Here is a 14,335-nt window from a genome sequence, read left to right as displayed (position 1 = left end):
GTATCCCTCAGAAAACTTAAAATTGATTTAAATAAAAGCAGGATTATTTAATTATATTTACACATGGATTTGTTATTATAAACAGAAAAAATTAATTTAGATGGGAATCTCAGCACAAGAATTCAGAAACAGATCATTTTATTTCAGCAGCAAATATATGTTAAAATTAAGGACCTACAGTGTGAAGCTGCTGAATAAATTCTGCAAGCAGTTGAACCCTAACACACATATTTTATTTAAATAATATATTTTGCTCTATAACACGTAGGAATTCTCTTGTGTTAACATGTCAAGATGATCCATTCATTCCTTGTGGGTGGGATGTGTGGAGCATAAAAGATTTAAGGTGGAACATTTTTGTCAATGCTACCTGCTCTCTTCTCTGTGGGGCAGCAACACGGTATCCTGGCTGGAGTTACTGATTTCATCAGTCTGAATACTGAAGTGACACCAGGCTTCTATTTGGACATTCCAGGGGCTCCAGAAGAAAATTCTGGATTCACTCATTCCTAAAAATTTATAGGCAAGCTTTTTACTAGTAGAGTCTCTTTATATTCACCTGGTTATGCATATTGACTGGATCAGCTCTGAGGTTTGACAGATAAATAGTAATTTCCATTAAAGAAATACAAAACTAACCCCGTTTCCACCCCACCTCAGGAGCAGTTCTGTAGCAGTCCTGTTTGAACAGAGGTTTGCATTTCTCCCCACCAGCCGGGGCAGGAGCAGCACCAAGGCGAGCCCTGCGCTGGCCAGCGCCGAGGGGCTGCAGCAGACGGTCAGCGAAGAGCCTTCTCCTGACCCTGGTGTCCGCTGGCACTCTCCCTGGGCAGGCCCCAGATTTGAAAGCCCACGGTTTTGTTACTCTGTTACTGCTTTTGTTATGCTGTACTACAAGCAACTTAAAAAGAAACCCGTTCGCACAAATCTTACGGAATAGATCAACCCAGTATCCTGCAAGTACAGCATTTAATTTTGTAAAGTCTTTTGCATCTGTACATGGGCAATATTATTTCTAGGGCTGTTATGAAAAGAATAAGATTTCCACCAACTGACCAGCTACATTTCAGGTTTTTGACAAGGCACTAAACATTGTGAATCCAATCACTGTGCTCTCTCTATAATACTAGAGAGGGTTTTAATGGCTCTAAAAGGATCAGAAACCACTCATTATAATTCTTCAAACGAGCATTTGATTTTTCCATAAATTAGTTTCCACTGGAAAAATCTTTAGAGCTCATGTTAAAAATATTTGAATGATAGCTTTTATTAATAGAAAAATATATATTTACAGTCAATACTGTTATCTTAGATTTGCAGCTCTTCCTATTTCTTGAGCTCAACTGAAAGTGCGACATTGCTAAAAAGAAATTCAAGATCTGTGCACATATTCAAGTACGTTCTAACATGCACAGCCAGGGGTTTTGTTCCTGCCATACACAGGATCCTGTTGCAAACAGAGCGGGTTTTTTTCCTTTTGCTTAGCAATTATGCTGTAGCATTCTTAGGATTTGTTTACAATCACTTTAATGCATACATTCTTGTGTATTTACGTGGCACAATCTGGTGCCAGCATGGAGAACCACTACAAACACAGTTGCATCAGTTATGGGCAGATCTGCAAAGTCAGCCTTAAGCTCCCCAAGGAAGAGCTCAGGCCAGATCAGGTTCGACTACATTGACCATTCTTTCTTTTTTAAAGAAAAAAACCACACATTACAAATTGCTAAAGTTTACCCAGTGCTGCACAAGAAAGAGGTTGGTAGTGAACATCTATCCATGCTTGATTATACTGCAGAGCTAAAATGAGTATTGTTCATCACAAAAGATACAAACTGAAATTAGATCGCTAGAGATACAAAGGCGTTGGACCAGCTCCATTAATACGATTCTACAACATTCAAAATCCAACTTAACATGTGCGTGTTGACATCCAAGTGACAATGGGAACACGGCCCTGAACACTGGAACACCCAGAGGCTTCCAGGGATTGCCCCACTGCAATGCCAGGTGGTCCAAGAGTTACTCCTATGCCTATCTGAGCTAGCTGAGAAGTCAGGTGCACACACACACACACACTACAGAACAAACACAAAACCAGACCACAGAGAACAAGAAGCCCCACTGGCAGCTCAGCACACTGTCACTAATAGCTAGTAGGTAGTACACGAGTGACTTGCCATGCTCAGTGTATGTCAACTATGGGAGCATTGTCCTCCTGTGTCCAGAGAAAGCAGGGCTGCGCTGAACAGGAGATTATTTGTAAAGGTTCTTCTATGAGCTGCTCAGCAGTAGAGTAGAAATTTTCTTTCCTGATGCAGAGGAAGTACTTCAACTACATACATTGCACTTGGGCTTTTAATGCACTGTCCTGTTTTTCTGCATCAATGCCGCCATCCTAACCTTTTTGCCAAAAAGAGAAAGAAAAACATACATATCACATTAAAATATATTATCCTTATCCTTGCCTGATCCTCCACTGATACAGGTGAATCAAACAAAAGAATAATCATCAGAAGTTTCAAAAAAATCTCTAGAAAGGTCACAAAGACAGTCTATACTATGGCACAATCGATGTAGGCTTCCACACGCTATTCAGCTGAGCTCTGAGAGATGCCAGAGAAGAACAATAGAGACACGTCAACCCCTCGATGTATGGCGTAGATCCAGAGCTACTTTTGCTGACTTTAAGCCTGCAGGACTGTTTGTTCAGTTTCCATGCATCTGGTCCAAGAATGCATATGCTGTATAAAGTGGCTATTTGTTTCAAGGCTGAAGTGAATTGATTCCTCACAGTTTTAACAATTAAAATGGAACATCAATCCATAAAAAGAACACACGGTTATCTGTGCATTTATGTGCCAGGAAAGTAAAGGAAGGGGCTGCAGATCTAGCATTGGGTAAAGGCTGGTGTGTAAAGTGAACACTGTAATGTACAGCTTTAAAAAATAATACAAGAATTGCACATAGATCCATAGGAGAGAAGCACAGGCTCATAGCTAGGGCTGTCTGCTTTCCATCACCCAGGTTGGAATATTTGGGATCGCTTTTCCTCCTGCATCCAGATCCGTTCTTCAGAGCAACTCAGGAAACAACTCCTATTCTAGCAGTAGTGAGCAAAGACTGTCTCTACAGAGGTTCCATGAGAAACGGCTGTTAGAGCACAGAAGGAAGTCAGCAGTGGCCTCTAAAAGTGAAAAAGCTCCTTCAAGTTGAGGTTTTAGAAATTCTGACTCTTCAATCCTCACTAATTCCTGCTCTAGTCCAATACTCTGTCTGTGATGATCTTTGAGCTCTTCTGACAACATTCTATTTTTAGGGTGTTGTCTATAGCAACATTAGAAAACACTGGTTACAAGAGACCAGAGATGGGCAGCCAAGCACTGCTGCAGGAAGTGTGGATCATGATGCTGCTGGTCATGGCTGCCAAACTCAACAGCTCCCTCAAGAATTAAACAACAGTGTTTCTGCCCCCTTGTTTTTTACCCTTCAGAGAACTGTGTCTGCAGTAAAAGTGTCTCCACGTTGCCTGTTTAGCTACATACAGACAAGCTCTAAACATTTCTATCTCCTGCCAAAAAATCTGCAGAGCCAATTTCAGTCTCACTTTGCAGTATGGCCTAAGTGACAAGAGCAGACCAAAACAAAACAGAAGAGGTGGCTTTTATTTTCATCCCTGATTCATAGCAGTGATTGTCAGAGAAGGTTATGTACATCCTATCCATTTCAAGTCAGGCTGTAGTGCTTTTTGCGATGGAAGGAGAATTTCAATGTGTTGTATTGTTCTTGTATAAATGTGATTATGGCTACAGTACATCAACAGTTGAAGGGTGAAAGTTGCCTAGGAAATACCATAGACAAAGTGTGCATATTCTGCTTTTTAATGCAGGTGCAGGTCTCAAGCTAAGGGTCTGATTAAGGCAGCACTGATGAAATCACGGAACCGTGGTTGGAAAGGATATGGGTGGGCAGTGAGGCAGAGGAGGAGCGAAGAGGACTGAACACAGGTGCTTACTGCTCACTGACACTTGCCGTGGTCAGCAGGAAAACCACATCTGGGGAGGGAAGTACAGATGGTATAAAGTGTGAGAGAAAGATCAGGATCTGGTTGAGAGCAAAGGAAAGAGGAGCACAGCCTGCTTGTGGGGGACTGACTAAGCTGAGAGGAAATGTGTGGTGTGTGGAGTGAAAGCAAAGGAGTGTTTTGTGGCATGGTGGATAATTCATCTCACATTCACCACTAATCTGTCTCTGCTCATGGTCACTGCTATTCACTAATCAATGCTATGTAGGAAATGACAGAAACTACCCAGAAGAAGAGGACAGTTTACTGCAGTGGTAGAAATAGTGGTATCAAAGCTTGCTCTCCTTTTCAGCCAGATATGAATCAAGTTACATACTGTCTGATCCAAATGCAGTCATGGATGTGATCAATCCCTAGCAGGCCTGGCAAAAAAGTAAAGTTTCTGTCATACTTGGTACAGGATGCAATTTCTCCAATTAGAACCTATTTGCTCCGAGTTGCTGGCTTTGATGTCCGGGCTGTTTTGTAACAATTGTACAAAGTGTGAGCCCTAGTGCAGGCTGGAGTGAGGGCTGGGACAGAGGTGGGGATGCCTCATGAAAAGCAACAGGCTCTACAACTAGTGCTGCTTCATGAGTCTCACAATGCGCTGAAGTGAGTCTGTAGTGGCAAAAGCCAGATATTGACAACAAAGCCAGTCTTCCAGAATAATTCCACAGTCCCTCTCCAAGGACTTCTCTGCAAACTTGATCATCAGCAGCGTCCTTTTTATATCGAGCCAGTTCTGAAGTATAGCATCTCTCCGGGAGGGGTTGGAAGACGTACTGAGAGCATGGAACAAGTCCTCACGTGGACCCCAAAGCAAACACTGAAGGATTCCTTTGGCTTCTGAGATCAAGATCCTCTCTGAAGGGTTGGGATTCAGCAGGCAGCTGGCAAGTTGTTGAAGCCCTTGAGAGTAGAGGGAACGGCAAGGAATCTTGGGGAGATCTGCACAAGTGTACTCCTTCTCTTTCAGCTCTGGATTCTCATCAAAGGGGTTGGGTAAGTGCAGCATTTCATAGATGAGGATGCCAGTCTGGAACTCATCACATTTCTTGTACTGCGTTGCAGTGATGATTTCTGGAGCCAGGCGGGACTGATCCCGTAGGACCTCAGGATCCACCATGTGACTCTTCTGCTTGGCCTGGGAGAAGTTGCTCACAATCAATCTGGCTGGGCAGGCAGTGCTGGGACCGGGCTCCACGGCCTCGGGGCTCAGGGGGCTGCCTCCCGGTCTGGAGTGAACCAGCAGCAGGTTCTCCAAGCGCAGGTCACAGTGTGTGATGTGATAGGGCTTCAGGTGCTCGAGGCCCAGGCACAGCTGCAGCAGGAGCAGACACACCTGTCTCTCGTACAGGTCGGGGCTCTTGGTGTGGCGGGGCGCCGAGTCCCGCACGAAGTCGGCCACTGTCAGGTGCGGCACCTCCCGGGTGATCACCACCACGCGGCTGCGGGGCTTGCTGATGGAGCCCTGGCTGCTGGGGCTGTCTTTGTGCGAGGCCTCTGGGGGGGAAGCAGCGTCTCTTGTCTTCTGATCAGGATTTTTCTCCTCTTCTTCCCGCTCTTCTTCCACGTCCGGCGCGTCGTCATCCTCCCACGGCAGGAGACGAACCGGCACTTCAGCGAGGAAATGGCCACAGTCCTGCTGGATGTTGAAGTTGATAGCCAGGCTCTGCCGGATAGACAGGCTGTGATAATACTGCTGGGATTCCTTAGCCTTGCTCTTACAAATCTGGGGAAAAAATAAACAGAACAGTCATTTTATTTCTAAATTCTGTATCTTTTTTCTTTAATACGTACTTTGTTCATGGGATCTCCAGTCTAGGCCTAAATATGCACAATGAATATTTCTTTAATGAACTGACCTTGGCAGACCATCTAAAGGCACCCAAACAGTTTTCACTGGCCAGTAAGCAACTGCAGAGCAATACATGCAGGCATCTCTCCCTCTGCATAGATGGTCCAGTGGAAAATACAATTCTGGTTTTTAATCAGAACAGCAGCTGATACATGGTAAATGTACAGCAAAGCTTTTTAACAGTTACCTGTTTATCTATATCATTTTGTTGAAAGCTTTGTGTGAAGCTTGAACAAGATAAAAATAATCAATAGCAGTAGGAGATACAAAGAAATGTATATAAAGTATTTGACCAAATGCTTGCACTTGGCTGAGTTAGCATGGCATAACAAGTCAACCCCTGTCAGCTGGGTGACTGATGTTTGTTTGCTCCTTGCCCACTGGAACTGGAACTGAAATCCATGAGCTGCAGCAGTGTGTCTGCAGTGAGGGCTGTATGTGTGCTGCCTCAGGTGATGAATGGACAATCATTAGAACGTGGTGCCTTAATTGCTTTCAGTCAATTATCAAGATCCAAAGCATATGGTTTGGTTTTTTGCCTAATATAGCTGTATTTATGTCCAGAGGTACCTTATTGATGTATATTGATATATTGATATTATACATTATACATTATCAACATTATCATTACATTATCATAGTAATTATCCTTATTATTGCACTGCCATAACAGCTCCAACCCTGACAAGTCACTGGAAAAGCCCTAATAGGGCCTCTGTTTCTAAGGCATTTACTGATTAAAATTACTAAGACTCAGCTGTGTTGACCTTTGCATATTAACCTCAGTTTTACTAAATTCAGAGAAATCATTCAAAGCATGTAAGGTTAAGTGTATATTTTAATCTTTTACATGGTTAGAGTCTAAATATTCACTTGCTATAATGCACCAACAGGTTTTAAGGGCAGAGCTCAGAGAAGAAACAAGAGGAAGTTCTCTCTCTCTCCAGATGAAGTTATAGCTTACTTTGGCTCACCTCTGAAACCAAGGAAAACCAGATTACTAAGGTTAGTACAAGTCAGCATTTGTTATACACAGTCACCACCACCAGAAACCCAGATCTCATCCTAGCTCCAAATGTAAGCATTAGGTGACTTTTCTTCCTGTTTCTCATTTTTCCCCTTCTCAGAACTTCTGCAGGTAAGTTATAAACCTACCTTTCAGTAACACACACTGAATTTTTCGTATTTTAAATGCTTATGTGGTTAAGAAATATAAATGGGAGATTTAATCTTTTATGGTACTTGATCAGAAAACTGCATTCTCAGATAACCATAGGAACTCAGACAAAAGTTGTACCAACATTCTGATTGTCCTCTTGTCTTTGAGATCATTCATATTTCCATACTTCACAAGCACTTACATTTCCCTATTCAATATGTACACTAAAACTGCCTCTTTATAACTGCCACAGACACACAAAACTGATTTGAAAAGTGCATTTTCTAGGCAATTTTATTTACAAGAGGAAATGTTGATCCTTACCCTGTTTATACAGTGGCGTTTGCTCATTTAAATTCAAATCTATTTTACCCTTTTAGAGGTGAAGTGCTTTCTCAGTGGCATGTGTGCCCCATGTTCCCCTCTCTCAAGGGTTAGAGAGGCAAAGTATAGCAATAACCTTTGATTTATATAGGAAAAGGAAATGCCAGCTGATTGTCTTTGAGACTGACGTCCCCAGATTGATTAAATACTTGATACTGCACAGAAGACACAACTAGAAAAGCCACACAGACAGACCCATAGGTATGTGTTGAATGCACACACATGGTGTGTATCAAACCTGACTGGGAGAAGAGCTATTAAGGAAAACAAAATTGTTCCATCTTCTATGCCCTTCAATCAAGTCCATGGCCTTTTTCTTGCACAGCCAGCCACGGGAATACTCAATTCCAATCCAGAAAAGGTTCAGTGTTGCAAAGGGTCCCTTAATAATGGGAGGTCGGACAGAGCAGATGACACGTCCAAACTGATGCAGTTATCACGTCGCTCTCCCCTTTATTGTTTATCACAACGACTTTTATCCATCTACAGCACAGTTGACAATTACAGGGCATACAAAATATGTAAACTATCTTTAGGTGGCTAAGGTCTTAAGGCTACAATTCTACATATCAAACCCCATTATTCCCTGAGACACCTTAATGTGAGAAGTGAATTTTTGCTGTGCCACAACTGAGAATTTCTCCTGTGCCACAGAGGCCTGCAGCCCCAAGGGGCCCACGGGCCTCACAAGCCCCAAAGGGCTCAGTCTGGAATTGCTCAAGCCTCACCCCAAATACAAATCATGTCCTCGCTCTCGAAGAAACTCTGTTACAGTTCAGCATGTTGTAATTCAGCCTTTAGCTTTTAAAAATACTTAAGTGACCTAGTTGAAAAAAACCCCAAACAAACCAAACCTCGTTCTGAAAGAGTTTAATTTTAAAGTCAAGTTTACTTGCTGACAAAAAAATGTTGAGAACCACACTTGGCCTTAGCTACTGCACTCTATTTCTTCATCCATGGAGGATTTCTAGTGCCATCAGTCAGCTAAAACTGATATTCTGCTAGGAATATATAATCAACAAAGTATGTGCTCTGAAAACAATATACACTTCTCAATCTGGTAAATATAAGGCTTTTTAAAAGTTTATGAAAAGGATTTCTCCTTGCCAACAGAAAAAGCAAAGCGAAGGAATCAAGAGTTTTTCCTAGTTTCTAATTTTAGCCCTAGGCAGCCTCTTTTTCCTACTTACTTCAAAGAATGTTCTCAAATTTACTACTATTTCAGTTAAAATTGCAGATAGGATCTGTACCTCTCAAAATCTGCTTTGGTTCTCATTTTAGAAAGCATGATCTCCCAGAACTGTGAGAGTACAGGAGCACATTTTCATACATGCTCTGTAGATGTGGTAATGCTTTCTTCTAATTTAGAAATGACTGGCCATGCCCATCTGCATCCAAAGGCATCCAGCTGTTGGTGCAGAGGATGTTTTTCCTGAGCCAGTGGCCTGCAAGGCCAGTCTCATCTGTTTGGTCATCCCTGAGAAATGCCTCTCCAGCCTACAAGACCCACCCCAAAACAGTTCTGTTTCTCTATCTTCTTTATCTTCCTTCTTATGCAATCCTAAGTAAATTTTACTTCAAATTAAAATGACAGCCCTCCCCCTTGCTGACTGGCTAATAACTGATTCCGGATTCCCATCCCTGAACATGATACCTTTACAGCTGGGGAAAACGTAACTTTTCCCATCTTCTTTGTTTTATTTTTGAAAACATCCAGTCCTTACTTCTCCTGCCTTTATTCCTGATCCTCTGATTTGTGTTGCTCTTTTCTGGACTCTCCCCATGTATTAGATCTTTCTGAAGAGTGTAGCCTATAATGAATTCAGTATTGCAGCTGAGACCTCTCCAGCATTCAGCAGAACAGAGCTTTGTGTACAATGATCCTCAAACACTTCACAGGAAGAATAAGTTGCATTACTAACTCCATGTGTTCTTGAAACCATTCAGAGCAGTGTCCACCCTCAAGTATGAAGCCACAGCAGGGCCATACTTTTCCACAAACCAGTTCTTAAATATGTTTCAGACTTGTTTCAGACTCCTCTCCATATCAATAAAACAGAATTTAAATTATCAACAAACCAGACATTAAATACTAAATAGTATAATGATTAAAACTAATACTAAAATGACTGCATTCATTAAAAGAAATTTTCCCTCCTTATTGTGCTGTTAAGGAATCTAACCAATGTAGGGAAAAAATCTCTAATCCCACAAATGGCCAATAGTGATTGGCCACAAATGGGTTTTGGACACTTGCAGTGCTCTCGTTTAGTACAGAGACGTAGATGGGTACATGAACCTGCTTTCAATATCAACAGAGACAGGAGAGCTGAGATCTGATTCGAGATGCATTTTCTGCTTCTTCCTTTTTGTTTACAAACAGCATGAAATGAGAAGTGGAAGAGGCAGCTGGGTTATTACAGGCTGCTTGAATTGCTGATACACAGACACTAAAATGTGTACACTGGGCACTCTGCAATTGTCAGGAGGAAGGGAAAGCTGGCCTTGTCTTGAGGGAGCACCCAAACTCAGAGTGTGATAACACATCAGACACCTGTCTGAATTCACAGAGCAGTTTCTAGAAGACAGACCTGCAGTAATCTGAGGTTCCTGTAAGTGTCTGGCTACTGTTCAGGTAAGTCCTGGGGTTTTACATTGCACTGTTTAGATTCTTTTACGTTGCAGGTTCTACTCAGAAATCTGTTTTATACTGCCATTCTGCAATAGAGCAGTGAATACTGGTGTTTAACACCATCAATGGGTAATTATTCTCTCCCCGGCATTTTGCACTGGAATAACTCCACCATCGCCTAAAACTACCATCTGAATGACCATCAAATGAAGGTTTAAAACTTTCAAAATGGTTTGAGTTGGAGTCTAAGTTATGTGACTAAAGTCAGTATTCACATTTGAAAAAATTTTGGGAAAAAATTATGAAATTTATTTGGCTCCTTAGCAAGTATTTTCAACTAGTGGTGATGAGTTGCTAAAGGAATGCACACAGAGCTGCTTTTCTGCTTGTGATGGTTAATTCTGTGTCAAATCTGGGAAAAAAACACGCAGTCTAGTTTCCTTTGCATTTTTAAAGCTTTTGTCTGTTCCAGTCATCTACTCAAAAAGATGGAAATCCTGTTGCCTTTTACATCTAGAGTATGGTGAATACCTATTTTTTGGCACAGGAAGAAAGGGTGAAAATACTTTGACTAAAACACTAACACAGCAAGTAAGACCAATCAGTCATTTCTCATTTGCTTTAATGAAATACATCAAGCCGAGCTATGAAGATATGGTATGTGATAAAAGCTGAAAGGAAGGTGTTGATAAGGGCTTGGCCAGCCTTATTTGATGAGCTGATAAAGAGTTGGTTGTTCAAAAGATGAAGCAATGTTGGTGAAAAACCCTTCCATATGATGCAAGAAAGCAATGAGAAAAAAGGAGAGTACAAAAAGGAAGGAATGCAAAGTATCCACCTTCCTTTTCACTGGAATGCACTGTCATCATGTATCTTTTCTTTAATGCATCCACATGAACTAAATGTCTGTCCCATTTATGGGGACAGGACAGGTTTCATGTCCTGCCATTTCAATTTTCCTCAGTGCTCCCAGCCCAAGAAGCAGGATTTGAATGTTTCAGAGTTTCCACAAAATGTTGTGCATTAGCTTTTCTTTTTCCTTTATGAGTCCTGTAGCCTACTGTGCCATCAGCTTTCCCAGCAGGGAATCTCATTTCCACTCTGTCCCATGCATTTTACACGGCATCAGTGAACTTAAAGCACGATGAATATTGTGGGAAATGAATTTACAAGCGCTGAAAATGAGAAACACAGAAGATCACAAAGACTGTACCATCTGTGCCACTTTGTTGTATTGCACAGAGGGACAACTGCAAATGAAATTCTGTGTAGAATGAAAGCTTGCTAATCCCAAATTGATAGCTTGTTCTTGGCACAACCTTGTTTTCCAAGGAGGCCAGTTTGATCTCTGATTGACCTCATTTTCTTGATCTGGCCTTGGAATAGAGCTTTGACTTTTTACGATGTGCCAAAACACAGAATTCTATTCTGCTGTGACTGAACTGGGAATGGGCTGGAAGTTGAATGTACATTGCTTTGTTTTGATCTGAAGCATGAAGTTCTGGGACAACCTTTAACAGTGCTTCTGACAGGAAGCTCCACTAGGAAACTGAATTACCAAATGAAACTGCCTTAGCACACTGTGACAAACTAAACATGACAAGAAAATAATTGTCAGCTGCAATAGGAAACTGCCAGCCAAGTTCAGCCCACTGCCACTTCTGCATTCCTGTTTTCTATCTGGGACACAAACCCTACCAGGAATCCCAAGGTTTTACTGCTAGGAGAACTTCTGCTGCCCTGCAGCAATCAAAGCAATAAATTCAAACTGCTCCTTCTGAGCTGTCTGCACCTTTGCAATTCCTGTTACCCCACCTGAGCAGCACTGCCACACGTGCCTGTGGCCAGAGCCAGCTGGCTTTTATGGCTGTTTTTCTGTGTGGACTCTGAATCATGGCTTCTGTGAGTCAGCCTGTGAGACTGTGTCTGTTTTGAGAGTTTAATACTGAAAGTGGAAGTAGTTTATGTCACTGACACAGTAGTTACATTGTCTGTTATTCCTGCTGAGTAATCTAATTTATTAATTTATTTTTTAATAAAAGACGTCCCTGCCACATCAGTGCCTTATTCAGTTTGTGTCAGGACACTAAGAACAGAACTCATCCAATCTGCTATGTCCAAAGAGCTGATGCTCAGGGGTGCTTTTACTTTGGTGTAACCTTTTCACCACATATTTGGAATTACTGATAAGACTGTGGTTTCAGGGGAATGTGTATCCATATTGCCCCAGATCTACCAACTGCTTAGAAGGTGGTACTGCACTTAGGTGAAAGAAAAACAACTCAGGGTCTAGAATTTTATGGAAACTTTTCTTGAAAGGGAACTTATATTTTTCCATTTGGAAAAGTACTTCTCTGATCACGACTTATGTACTGGTTTTATTTCTAATGTTTCAGTCAACATAATTTCCACATGGTTTCCTGCAGCTATTTTTGCACTGGGTGTTTACTAGCAGATTAGGTGAGAGTTGAAGTAAAAAGCATAATAAAGTGCTGACACACTCCTATGAATGTTTCCTCTTATATCCACCCCAACAGAACAAGTTGTGCTCTTTCTTCACCAAATTTATCAGAGTGTCTTCTACTGGTGAAACCACCAGAATGTAGAAGTGCACTGGTACATTCACCTCTACAAATAATTCATTGTTCTAAATTTAATTCAGCAGTAGATAAATGGTCAAAGCTGAATTTTTAACAATGCTTTTGTAATTCTATTTTTGGAGATAGAATATGAAAATGCCAATTTTATGTATCAAGACTATTAGCACTGTTTGAGGGTGAATCTCTAATTTTCCACACAGAATAATAACAGAGAATAATAATTTAAAAAATCTCATTATGACATTGTTTCTCAAATCTAATATTAAAATCATAAAACTTAAGAACTGTCTGAATTGTTAGCCAGTGTTGCTTGGGTAGTTCTGCAAAACTCAGAAGAGCTACATTAATTTACACCATCCAGAGATGTGGCTCCAGATATGCTTTCAAAGTGTATTTCTAACACTGGATCCAAAATAACAGGAAGACTGTTTGGATTCAATTGGCAGACCAGCAATTTTCATCTCACTGCTTTTTCCACCCTGTTTTGGGGATGAGGGATTTCAAGTGGCAGGAAGACATAGGTTATTTGTTGAAGGTAGATTACTATGTAATTTGGCTCACACAAAAACCACCCCTGGAAATAAAAACTAGCATACTTGTTAAAGCTAAATTCCCCAAATCTCTGTGTAATGAAACAGCAATCTGTGTTTATGAGCTTTTGGACAAATCTGATCCTAGACCTATGGCTTAGAAGTCAAAGATCAATTTGAGGCCAGCACCTTCCTCTATCACATTAAGTGCCAGGGGGATATTTTCAAGAGGAACTTTTCCTCTCATCCTAGCAGCACAACAGTTCCTGGTGACCTCCTGCTCAAGGATATTTTGTGGATACTTCACTCACATCTATTACAATGCAATAAACCTTGTTAGTCAGAGAACTATTTTGAGATGCCTGAATTATGAAAAAGAAAATTTAGCACCTATTTGACCATGTTGCACTGCTGTTCTTTCTTCTCTCTGGCTTTCTACAAGGAAAATGTGTTTCTGAGGACAGGAGACAACAGAACAATGACACGGGTCTTGCCTGGCAGGGAATACTTTAAAGGCACATCTGTGATGTGCAAAGAGATATCCTATTAGTGATAACTCAAACCTACCTATGTAGAAAAATACCACTTTGGGCCCTAGAAGTAATCCTTTTGCATCACTGTATTAAAGCAAAACCCTCCAAGGCAGCAGTGAGCAATGCCAGGTGCTGATTCTGACCCACGGCTGACTGCAAGATATGCTCATGGTCCAGTTCTTCCCTGGCTGCTCAGTGCCACTGGACATGGCAGCTCCAAGACATCTATATTTCATTTCACATCTTTTCCAGTAAGGAGTCCTTAATGCAGTATAAATGGTTAGACCCAGATACCTGCATTAAAAATATACTTTTTCAGGTTTCAGAAAAACATATTAGCTGCTTTCAGTTTTTTATCTCTTGTAAACAGTCATGCAGGAGTGGTAAGGTTTTGTTCCCATAAAGCACCACCCTTGTGAGGATGTCAAATATAAGGAATAACAAGTCAGGCCTCACACATCTGTGTCAGGCAATAAATGCTTTATCTCAGTTTCAGCAAGGAGGAGTCAGTAGTTCAGTGATTTACTCAAGGTCACACAGGAAGCCTGACAGTGCTAGGAGACTCGGCTGTCC

General features: G+C 41.4%; 1 protein-coding gene and 1 long non-coding RNA gene across 3 annotated transcripts in view; one reads left to right on the top strand and one right to left on the bottom strand.

The window, feature by feature from the left end:
* Nucleotides 1-1,906: 1,906 nt before the first annotated feature.
* Nucleotides 1,907-14,335, bottom strand: part of PEAK1 (pseudopodium enriched atypical kinase 1) — a 32,719-nt gene continuing 20,290 nt past the window's right edge. For both annotated transcript variants that reach the window (XM_066328743.1, XM_066328744.1), the window contains one exon: nt 1,907-5,798. In XM_066328743.1, the coding sequence (XP_066184840.1) occupies nt 4,644-5,798 (1,155 nt within the window). In that variant the 3' untranslated portion in view covers nt 1,907-4,643. The remainder of the gene's footprint in view (nt 5,799-14,335) is intronic.
* The window catches only part of LOC136367231 (uncharacterized), a 59,713-nt gene continuing 55,425 nt past the window's right edge, over nt 10,048-14,335 (top strand). The window contains exon 1 of the long non-coding RNA XR_010744651.1: nt 10,048-10,106. This is a non-coding gene — a long non-coding RNA (uncharacterized lncRNA). The remainder of the gene's footprint in view (nt 10,107-14,335) is intronic.

This window comes from Sylvia atricapilla, chromosome 13 (assembly GCF_009819655.1).
Source record: "Sylvia atricapilla isolate bSylAtr1 chromosome 13, bSylAtr1.pri, whole genome shotgun sequence".
In the NCBI taxonomy this organism is placed as follows: domain Eukaryota; kingdom Metazoa; phylum Chordata; class Aves; order Passeriformes; family Sylviidae; genus Sylvia; species Sylvia atricapilla.
Note: the sequence above shows the minus strand (reverse complement) of the source record. Positions and strands in the feature narration are given on the sequence as shown.